At 40.4% G+C, this 11,128-nt stretch overlaps 2 protein-coding genes across 2 annotated transcripts; both read left to right on the top strand.

Annotated features, from left to right (window-relative positions):
* The first annotated feature begins 214 nt into the window (after positions 1–214).
* Positions 215–3,996, top strand: cdx4 (caudal type homeobox 4). The gene is made up of 3 exons (XM_026180547.2): positions 215–914; positions 2,296–2,441; positions 3,290–3,996. The coding sequence occupies exons 1-3, from the start codon at positions 479–481 to the stop codon at positions 3,521–3,523; spliced, it is 816 nt and encodes a 271-aa protein (XP_026036332.1). The 5' UTR covers positions 215–478; the 3' UTR covers positions 3,524–3,996.
* A 1,005-nt stretch (positions 3,997–5,001) lies between these two features.
* Positions 5,002–10,794, top strand: chic1 (cysteine-rich hydrophobic domain 1). The gene is made up of 6 exons (XM_026144348.2): positions 5,002–5,186; positions 6,638–6,692; positions 7,630–7,785; positions 8,014–8,070; positions 8,511–8,570; positions 9,367–10,794. Exons 1-6 carry the CDS (start codon positions 5,041–5,043, stop codon positions 9,415–9,417), a joined length of 525 nt encoding a protein of 174 aa, XP_026000133.1. The 5' UTR covers positions 5,002–5,040; the 3' UTR covers positions 9,418–10,794.
* The last annotated feature ends 334 nt before the right edge of the window (positions 10,795–11,128 follow it).

The following is an 11,128-nucleotide window of genomic DNA, read 5'->3' as shown; positions in this document are numbered from 1 at the left end:
ATTAATTCTTGCAACAAATGTGAGAAATGTGCGCAATTACGCATAGGCCTTTTGAATTAATGCATTTGTGAACGTGTTGCCTCGGTTTATTGCAGCATGTGCAGCTGATAGGCCCTGGTGCTAATTTATTCACGGTGTGAGGAACTCATGTCCAGGATAGGCCCACTGTCCTGTGATGACGCGCTACAGGACAGGCGCAAGGGGACAGCTCGCTCTCATTTGGATGCAAATCTACAAGAGTTGAGGAGTTGGCTGATGTCAGGCAGGCCTTAGTGTACCTTTGGTCTCTTGTCAACAGAGCCACAGCATGTGAGGCTGGAGACAGGCTGGAACTACTTTGCATTTCTCTCTGGGAACCGATTTGGACTATAAACCACAAGGATTGCTTTTTAAACAGCTACAGGGAGACAATGTCGCCTTAAAATAGGCAACATAACCCCTCAGCTGTTTTGATATATTAAAGGTTTTTCACCAAATCATGTATGTTGGATACCTACTGGATAAAGAAAGCGGCATGTATCACCAAGGGCCTGTAAGAAGATCAAGCATCAATCTGCCTCCACAGAATTTTGTTTCAACACCACAGTACCCCGACTTTACTGGATACCATCATGTGCCAAACATGGATACGCACCCACAGTCTACGGGGAGCTGGGGGCCTTCATATAGCGCCCCTCGAGAGGACTGGGGTGCTTATAGTTTGGGACCCCCTAATACTATTCCTACGCCCATGAATAACTCATCTCCTGGACAGGTTCCTTACTGTTCAAACGAGTACGCACATATGCATCCTCCGGGATCTGCGGTATTACAACCGCCACCGGACAACGTTAATGTTGCACAACTTTCTCCTGGCAGGGAAAGGCGTAATTCATACCAATGGATGAGCAAAACTGCGCAATCGTCGTCTACAGGTGAGACCATTGTGCCAAAATGCTGTTCTGTGTATTTAAGGAATAGAGAAGCTGGTTGTGCAGCAGAAATTAGTTTTTTGCGCGGCTTAGTTTCTGCGTCCATTTACGCACAGGTCATGTCATTTAAAATAATGTGTAAAATCAAACAAGTTCCATCGAAACACACCAAACTCCACACTGATGGAAAGGGTACAACCGGAAAATTGAAAAAACCACTGAAAAGAAGTTGAACGAGCAGAAGGAAACTCCGGTCCTGTGACAGTGCATTTTGCAGGTTGCTTAAATTTAAACTGTTATGAATATAAAACCTCATTAAATCTTAAATAGGCTACTTATAAGGTCATAATTTATTTGGCTTCTGTGGAAACTCTGTTAATTACCAATGGCATCAAATGTATCCACAAACCGTTTCCATGTCTTAACTTTGATATACATGATGTTAGGATGGGCCTGACATTCTAATCCCAGACCTGAGCCCAGCAGCTCTGGCTGCTCTATTCCCATGGAAGAAATTTTAAAAGGTGCAAGGAATCGGCGCCAGGCCCAGTTGTGATGTAAATGTCATTACTGCAGGAGATGCAAGGTCGGCCTCTCTGTTACAGTGTTTGGTGTTATCCGTCATATCCAGGCAGTGTCCCTTTTTCTTTCAGCACCTCTTCGCTTTGATATGCGCCAACCTCCCTTCCTTTCCCAAGAGTTATATTGCCGGAAAAGAGTGACGTTTTTCACAGCTAATATCTCAAACGCAGAGTACTTACACGTTCACAAAAGAATGTGGATTTTATGCATTTCAGATTGAATGTATTTGGTTTACAGTAGAGCTATTTTATCCATGCCATATAGGAGTGTTTTTTTTTTTAAAAAATAATATCCAGACATCAGTTTAAATCTTTTAGCCGAATTCATGGTGAGTTTACTGGTTTCCTTTAGTTGTTTTTTTTTTCACTCCTCCATAAGACCGATGACACACCCATTTGTACCTGGGAAAGTGTAAAGCCATTTCAAATAGCAATAACCCACATTCAGACAGTAATTTGGATATTTACGCAGAATGAACTGAGTTGAACCCACGGGTTCTTCAGATGTCTTTCCCGTGTCTCGTGGAGGAACTGACTCGTCGTTCTTTGAAATTCAGCGCACTACAGCTGTCATCAAAGCAAGATCAAAAAGCTGTAACTGCGTATCTGTTGAAAAGACAGAGACATGTGTATTGAAGACGCAGCTTATAAAGATGCTATGCGTCGATAGACCGGTCCTGGCATGCAGCCTGCTCCGGGGGGGAAACCTTCCAGTTCAACCACTTGGCTACAAGCAGATGATCCTAAAAACGGGCAGACAACCTCTTCATGACTATGTGTTTTTTGTTTTTTCACCTTCACAGGTAAGACAAGGACGAAGGAGAAGTACAGGGTAGTGTACACAGACCATCAGAGATTGGAGCTGGAGAAGGAGTTTCATTTCAACAGATACATCACCATCAGAAGGAAATCTGAGCTGGCTGTCAACCTCGGTCTGTCGGAAAGACAGGTTGGTCTCTATTAATTACTGTTTTATTTTCTGTCCTTTTATTGATTAAAGAAACGACAATTAATATCATATAAATATACCTATATAGTAATTTCTATATGAAAGAATTATCACATGGCATAAAATATATAAATACGTAAAATAAGCTGTATGTTTACATGTGCTTCTAACCACAAAAGTAGGTCAGTATTGTCAGGCAATAAATTGTGCCTGTATTTATATTACAGCCGCATAAATTCATTATTGGACAGGGAGGGTCTGCAAATAATTTATGATTGGAAACATAAATTATTTGTAGTTATTTCGGTGATTTAATTACGCTTTGTATTATACATTTTCACATTTCTGTTTGAAATTATTCTATTAAATGCTTAATTTAGTAAATATTCAACATTTTAATGTAATTTTGTTAATTTTGTATGACAATAAATAATTCAGAGAATAAAAAATGTCAGAGTAATGCCTTACTAAAAAGATAAATAAATAAAAAATACGAGAAATGCAACAACAAATTATTTGTTATTTATTTCCTTTCAAGGCCTATTTTTACAGACCTGGATTTTATTTTATTTTATTTTTCATTATGCCAGTGGACAAAATAGAGAAAAAATAGGGAACGCCCAGACTCGGGGAAAAGGTTTCTAATTGGGTGTTTTTATTTAATTTAATTTTATAAAATAGAGAATAAAATGAAAAAGCAATTGGGTTATATATACTTGCTTTTCAGGCCTATTTTGTGGACCTGTTGATGTACACGTTATTTGCTTTGTATGTTAATTATCAAATTATATGAACAGGAAAATATTCATCAAATAATTTTTTCTTTCTTTCTTTTTGCGTCTCCTCAGGTGAAAATATGGTTTCAGAACCGCAGAGCTAAAGAGAGAAAGTTGATCAAGAAAAAGATGGGTCAGTCCGACGGCAGCAGCGGGTCTGTGCACAGTGACCCGGGTTCAGTCAGCCCTCTGCCGGTTCCGGGGTCTCTCAGTCCCACGGACATCCACGGCTCTATGTACCCTCCTCAGGGAATGAACACCTTGCCCTCTATCAGGAATATACAGCAAGTGACTGTGACTCAGTAGAACAGCTCGCCCTGAGGACGATCACACATAAGTGGGCACTCACAGGACACTTGACAGGAAGCCAAAGGATCTGAACCCAAGTCCTGAAGCACAAAGCTGCGGATAAACAGCTGCTTTAAAGCAAGGAAACGCTGGAGGCTCTTCAAATATTAGTTTTTATAGAATAGTTTTAACGAAATGGGGGGGAGAAAATCGAAGTATTTTTAAACTGTTTTAAAACGTTTGTGAGTTAATAAGATATAAATAGCTTATCTTTTTTTGTATTTGGTATGACGTGCATGTGTTTGTGGATAACGTGAGAAATCAGGGACATGCCATTGAAGTATTACACTGGACCTCGTGAAGCTAAATCTAACTGGACAAATCGTTTACGCTTTCAAGCACAGTTTTGTGAATCAATCAAACAGATGGTACGGGTAGAGAGGTCGTCTAATGGCAACTTTGAAAATGTAAATAAAAGGTGTTTTGCAGTAGATCTGTCAATTTCTTTATTTCTGAATTGTTGTGCATCTGGGATTCACAGAATAAAAACCTAACCAGGCCTGTTCACTGGTATATCAACCAGGGAATTATCATCTCAGCATGGCCTTTTATTTAAAATTTAACTGCAAGAAGTTCTAAAAAGCCAGGGACATCATCCGTGAGGCTTTTTTCCCCTTTGATGCATAATTTTGCGTCATTTCAATGCATCTACTTTTAATTTGGAATTTTAAAAGATTTGACAAGTGTAAACATGAAAAGAGTCGGTAGCCTTGCAATAAACAAAGAGTTTGAGTGGCCTACATGCAAAGCTTGGCCTTTCAGTATGTGGCTAAAAGAATACATGTAAATGTATACAAAAGCATCAGATACAAAAGAGTTAAATGGGATTTTTAATTTCCTGATCCATTTGGACCGGTTCACATTGTAGATTTAAGCCTATGCCAGGGTGCAGTTTCATTTGTCTGGAAAAGGTCAGCAAAGCAGGTTATTGTCATTTAAAGTGAGTAGTTCAAGCCTCTGTAGCTGACATGTGGCTTATTACGGGGTGTTCCTGACTTTGACCCTCTGCATATGTCTGAAATGAGGAAGTTCATTGATTATCCCCGAATATGAAACTTTTATTCTGACATATTCTCCCATTGGAAAAATACATTTCGAGACGGGCCAAGGCACAGAATACATACAAGAACAAGAGCAAGTGGGGGGAAAGAAAAAAAAATAGAACTGGGGAATATTGGGGATATGTGAATTATCTATACTTCATTAATGATCAATTTGGGGATGGGACAAAAATTAACAGCTAATAATAAGAGTAATAACAATAACCCCCATCCTCCTTGTATACACTCATGCACACACCTGCACATACACAAATATTACCGTGGATTATTAAATACATGTATTTTTCCGGTCTAATACCAGGCCTGGTCCTTCAGGACTCAGCTGGGCGATGGTTTCTTCTCCTCTATGCACACTGTGTGGCTCTCTCGCGCGCGTGGCCTCGTGCGTCCGTGCGCGGCCCCGCCGTAGACGTCATGAGCGTCTTACTACCCAACATGGCGGACTTTGATACCATTTATGAGTTAGAAGACGAAGAGGATGAGCACGTAGTGAGCGAGGAGCACTTGCCCAGATACTGTCCGGAGCCCGTGGTTATGCGAGGGGCCGGGCACATCACGGTGTAAGTGGAGCCACGTTTGTGCTTTCTTTCTGTTTCCGGTATCGCCTGTTTAGCTGAGGCTAGCCTGCGAGCTAACGGAAATCAAAACAGTTAGCCATATGTTTGGTCGAGGGTATAGCTGTTTCCCCGTAAACCCACGTTAACGACTTTATGTCAGCATGGCAACCTAAAACTTGGCAGGCGCAGCCGTTGTTAACGTTGGTCAAGTTTACGTGAGATGCTCTTTTAGCTACAAGTCCTCATCCTTGTGTTTTGACTCGCATTACATTACCTGTCGTGGGCTAATTCGCAATGGTTACTGTAGTTTTCATAATTGTTTGTCCCTTAACTGCCTATATATGATGGAGACCTTTGCACTTTATCATGTTGATTAATGGGGGATAGAGCCCGAGGCACGTCCAACCTTCAGAGGGACTTAATAAGATGATGTTTGTCACTGTCATCGCTATCAGATCCACCCTTCATCTTCATCCTTCACCTTATGAGCTGATGCCGAGGCCAAGCTGGAAGCTTTCTTCAACTTGACACGTGGATGCTATTAAGAATAACTACGACAGAAAAAAGCCCAAATTTGAAAACATAATCAGCTGTTTGGAAGGGTGCTGTTGCTGCTAGAGGATTGCTGCACCCTGCTGATTTTATTCTGCAGAACTTTTTCAGACTCAAGTAGTCATCCTCGGGTACTGATAAGGCTGTTATCAGATTTTTAGGGATAAGTTCTGATTGCATGCCAAATATCAAGTAAATACAAGGACTTGCTGACAGTTATTTAATCAATGGACTAGCAATCATGCAGAATCCCATGGATGTGGCTCTTTCATCCTTCTTTACATCAAGAAATAAAGTAACCTCCAAGTGAAGCTGCACTGATTCTCAATTATTAATGTTTAAAATAGCAGTTTGGCTGATTCCAGTGGTGACAATCTGATTCAGATATTCCATCTTTTTGAGCCAGGGAGAGAATTAATGAAATCCTTGTCTTAACAAGGGTTACTTTATCCACTGAAGAACTGAAACAGCAGATCGATATAAAAAATACCCACCATTGATGAAGGCCATCTTATTACCCAGTTCTGCAGTGTTGTTCAACATGTGTACATGGTGACATATAAGTGCATTTTATCTACTGTTTTAAAAACAGTAGATAAAATTTATGCTTTTGCTTAAGCCTGTCAAGAGACACTGACACAAAAGTCAAGACTGTCTTTAACCCATGTGAGTGCAGCATGATCTCTCTACAGTGGGCCTATACACCATACAGAAATAGGAAACAGTCTTTGCTGACATTTTTAGTTTAATGTTGTCCTTTTTTCTGTCATAAAGTTATAATTAAAATAGGTAAATAGTGTTAAATAAGGAGCAGCTAATATATTTTAGCTTTAGATTAATTTTTGTTGTTATTGAGTGTTTGTTTTTGACATATCTGCTCTGTTTTGTTTTGTTTTTTTCAGGTTTGGACTGAGCAACAGATTTGACACAGAATTTCCCTCTGTTCTCACGGGAAAGGTACAGTTGCTTTTTAAGTTTTTCTTGCACTTCAGTCTTGCAGACTGCTTTCTGTTCAAATCCAAGTGGGAAGAATTGAGCAATTAAAGCTGCAGTGATTCCTTAGTTCTTTTGGGCTTTTTACAGCCCTAACTTCCCCAGTCCTCCCCATTCAGCCTTCCGTGAGGGGTTTTGATCTGATGGAAATTCATTATAAGTAGCGTACCACACTGCATAGAAAAGGAGCTGCTGTCCAACTCTGTAAATGAGTAAGCTGGCTATGGTGCTCAGTTGGCGCCCAGTGTTTCGGAGGGTCCAGCACCAGGTGATAAAATAATGAAATGAAGACTCTGCCGTAGACAAGAAAGGAAAGCTTCCTGGGTCAGACGCAGAAACACAAAAAGGCTGCAGGGGTAAGAGCAGGCCGAGGGAAGTGTGGGGCAATAAAAAGTACCTTCGGTATTGTGACCCAGGGTGACATGTGATGGATGAGGTCACAATTATGATGATTGAAGGGTGCAGATCAGGCCCTGCTGGGCTTTATTCTATGGTCTTTGGCTGTTTGCAAAGAGACCTTTGCATCCTGTCATAAAAGATTACGACCCCTGTTTTATGGCGTACAGGCTCAGAGAGGAATGAGCATCCATTCAAGTTGTTTGGCCGGCGCTGCCACAGGCACTGAGCTTATCTCTCCTTTGAGTCCCTCCTTGCCTTGAACAGTCCAAAGCCTGGTTAGCAAGTTGGGGGAATGTATTTAGATCTCATCTCTGGACAACATCTGCAAATATCTACCTGTTTGGTTTTCTAAAGCTCTTTGATCCTTGTGCACAGGTTTCTTATGCATTGAGAAATCTTTTCAAGTCAACATGACCAAGAAACAATTGAATTATCCAACTTCCTTGTTTTCTGAGAAGTTCCCATGTTCATTTCACTACGTGTCCTGTCCCTTTTTCTTTAGGTAGCACCAGAGGAATTCAAAACCAGCATCAGCAGGGTGAATGCTTGTTTGAAGAAGAACTTACCTGTGAATGTGAAGTGGCTTCTTTGTGGCTGCCTGTGTTGTTGCTGTACAGTAGGCTGCAGCCTATGGCCCGTTATCTGCCTCAACAAGAGAGTAAGTCTCAAATCTCCTGTGACACGAGTTGGACAGTTTAACTCTCCCTTACATCAGTGCTGATTACTCAGGGGCTGTTATAGCAATTGGTCTAAGTGTAGACGGTAATAACAACTTGCGTTCAATAATAATAACTGTTACCTGTTCACGTGTTAAACTGAGTAATGTGTATTTTTGTTTGAATTAACGGGCATGCCCTTTTTTCCCCTCTGTGGTCTGTTCCCGAAGACGAGGCGGTCTATTCAGAAGCTGTTAGAGTGGGAAAATAACCGACTATACCATAAGGTAAGGAGGATGGCTACAGTGCACCTGAGTAAAAGTGCTTAATTGGTCTGTGTCAGTGTGTGTAAGATGAGTATCATCGTGATGGATAAACATCATTAATCTGTTGTGTAAGTTTTAACCCGCCAGTCAGATCTGGTGCAATCTGGTACGCAGTGCCTGAAAGGACCGTGAGGTCAGCAGTAAAAGTCCATGTTAATTTTGTTTTGTCTCGCAGCAACAAATTACAGCTAGTAGCCGTGCAAAGGTATAAAGGAAGCTCTTCAGGGTGTCTGGCCACAGTTTGACCCCAGCGAGACCAGACAGTCCTTCTCTCGAATTCCCCTGACACTGAAGAGAAGATTTCCTTTGTTTGTGCATTTGTGTGTGTGTCTTTGTGTCTGTTTGAGAGTGAGGGAGATGTCCATTCATTGTATCTGTCTTTTTTCTTTTTCTTTCATCAGCTGGGGCTGCACTGGAAGCTCAGTAAAAGAAAATGTGAAAGCAGTAATATGATGGAATATGTAAGTAGGCATGGATTTCTCAACTATGCCCTTTACTGATCAATCTGCAGATCATTTTTAGCTGCTCAACTGTTTTTCGGTAAAATGGATTAATAAAAAAAACAGTCCAGGAAACAAGGATGAGCAGTTTCTATGACAAAGGACCAAAAAGGGAAGTGAAATGTTATATAAATATATAAGTGTTATTTGCAGATTATTTAATAATGACTCATTTTCTAGTGCTTTGCTAGAATGAACTGATATTTAATTGTGAATTTGTAGAAACCTTTCAAAGTAAAAAAGAAAGTTTGTACTTAATAAATGAGGAATTATTTGGTTTTTAGTACCACCTTTCCAGCTCCAACTAAATGTAAATATAAAAGTCAAGAAAAATATATGACGTATAAAGTCTGTCTGTTTATGTAGTAACTTGGCGTAATTAAATGCAGCCAAATACATTCATTGTGTTATAAATCCTCCCTTCATGAAGGTGTAGTTACTGTTGAAACAGTTTTAGAGAGGTGGCGTGTGTTGTTTGTGGTGCTCCTGGTCGTCATTGCTTTGACAAGTTTTTCTTCCTATGTAACCAACCCCCGCTGATTTAAATGATTTGCTAGGCCGCATGTATGTGAGTGATCCCGCAGCTGATTTTCAGAGAAATCCAGAGAAACTCAAATCTCTTACTTAAACTTAAACTTTTGATTACTTTGTCTTTGTCTGTGTAATAAAGAGATTAGTTAAGTAACTAGTAATGTTTGTGCTCTGGTGAAAACAGTTGGATTTTAACCTTGCGAAATTGTGTTTTTCCTCTCTTCAGGTGATTCTTATAGAATTCCTACCCAAATATCCTATATTCCGACCAGACTGACGAGGCCGTTGCCAGACTGGATGAGTGGCCCTTGAATCTTATCCTTAGTGCCTTGTATATACAGTATGTTGGAAAAAAGGGTCTGCGCCGCTGTGTCTCGTGACGACCCTGTAAATCTCCCAGTACCTTGTACATTAAAATTTGCAACACTGTCACTTTGCTTTAGAGCAGATTTTGCACATTTCCCGACAGAACTACACATGTTCCCTTTGTTGCACTCTGATGTGTTTTTGTTACATGTGAGAAAAAACAAAACAAGTGATACTCTCAAAAAGTGCATTTACCCCAAAGAACCATCAGCCTGTATCCCATCTATTAAATCACTAATCCCTCGCAAAGAATGTGATGCCTCCACCTCCGTAACTATCCTTGCCTTATGTATGATTTAAAAAAATAGAAACTACATGTAACAGGAGGAGGAAGGCTTTGGGTAATTCAACAAGTCTGTAGGCTCAGATGCTGTTTGTTGGGTTTCCCCTCTTTTAATCCAGTTCTTTGCAGGTAGATGGGATGGTTGAGATTGCCTAACGTACAGTGTACGTCATCACCCCGTGTTTTGTCCTTACAAGAACCCTCTGTACATGGGAACTAGCTAGTAAGAACTTGACCTGTAAATACCATGTTAGAATAAGCTGTACAGTGGTATACCATTGTTTACATAAAGTTACTTAGCTCTTTAGTTTTTTGCCAATATATTGCTGTACAATAGTTTTGATTATGAAAGATGTCTACGTACCTTTCTAGTTTATATGGACCTGTTTATCTTGTAAGCCATATAGTGACTATGTACCTGATGCCAGAGTTGGGACTGATTGTTGCACATGAAGTTCAGGATTTCAGACTGGAGTGGATCCTGAGTTTTCTTCCGGTGACAACAGCAGTGCATGTTACCATGCGGTTTTTGCCAATTAAGATGACATTCAGTGATTGGTCATCCGTTAAAGATGGAGATGATTGGAAGATTTGAATTTGAACTCTGCACTTCCACTCATTTCTCTCCCACCCCCACTAACTTTGTATTAATTTTGTAGTTTTGTACTTTTCCCTGTGCTGTGTTTGGTCCTCCTGAAGTGTTAGGAAGCACATGCTTCTACAGATCCTGATGTGTTGAGCTGATGGTTTCTTTGTTTCACTCATCCTTTCAAGTGTTGGTTTTGTTTTTCAGAATCTTAGTCAAAAGATTGCTGCATTGCATTGTATTAGAGTGCCTCTGGTATAGTTGAAAACCACAGAGAAGTGCAGGTTGAAATCTGTTCTCCTGTACAAAGGAGAGTTTACTGCTCCCAGTATTGTCCCTGTTACATTTTGTTTTGTAAGTGTTTATCATGGTGACCTAATCCCAATGGAGAGAAAATAAATTGTCGATTTTGAATTTAATTTGTTGCCACTTCCTTCTTTTTTCCCCCTTATGAAACCTGTGGTGTGTCATGTTGGTAGAAGCAGGTTGTGACTGACCTTGGCTGATGCACTTTGACCACAGCCTGCTGCCCCGCGATGAAAAATGTGGCTGTTTGTCATGTTTAACAAGGTGGTGAATCGTTAACTTTAACAAGACAGCCTGCAATTACTCAACATATATACAACTCAGGAATGCTGTTACCATAACGTACTGCTGCTTCCTAATGACACGGACCAGCAGGCAGCAAGCCGAACATACAGTTTCTACTGTACCTGACCACAACAAGTACTGTAGTGGTAGGCTTCACTTTGG

Source organism: Astatotilapia calliptera, chromosome 2, assembly GCF_964374335.1.
Source record: "Astatotilapia calliptera chromosome 2, fAstCal68.1, whole genome shotgun sequence".
Taxonomy (NCBI): Eukaryota; Metazoa; Chordata; class Actinopteri; order Cichliformes; family Cichlidae; genus Astatotilapia; species Astatotilapia calliptera.
The sequence above is the reverse complement of the archived record's forward strand: the minus strand, read 5'-3'. Positions and strand labels throughout refer to the sequence as shown.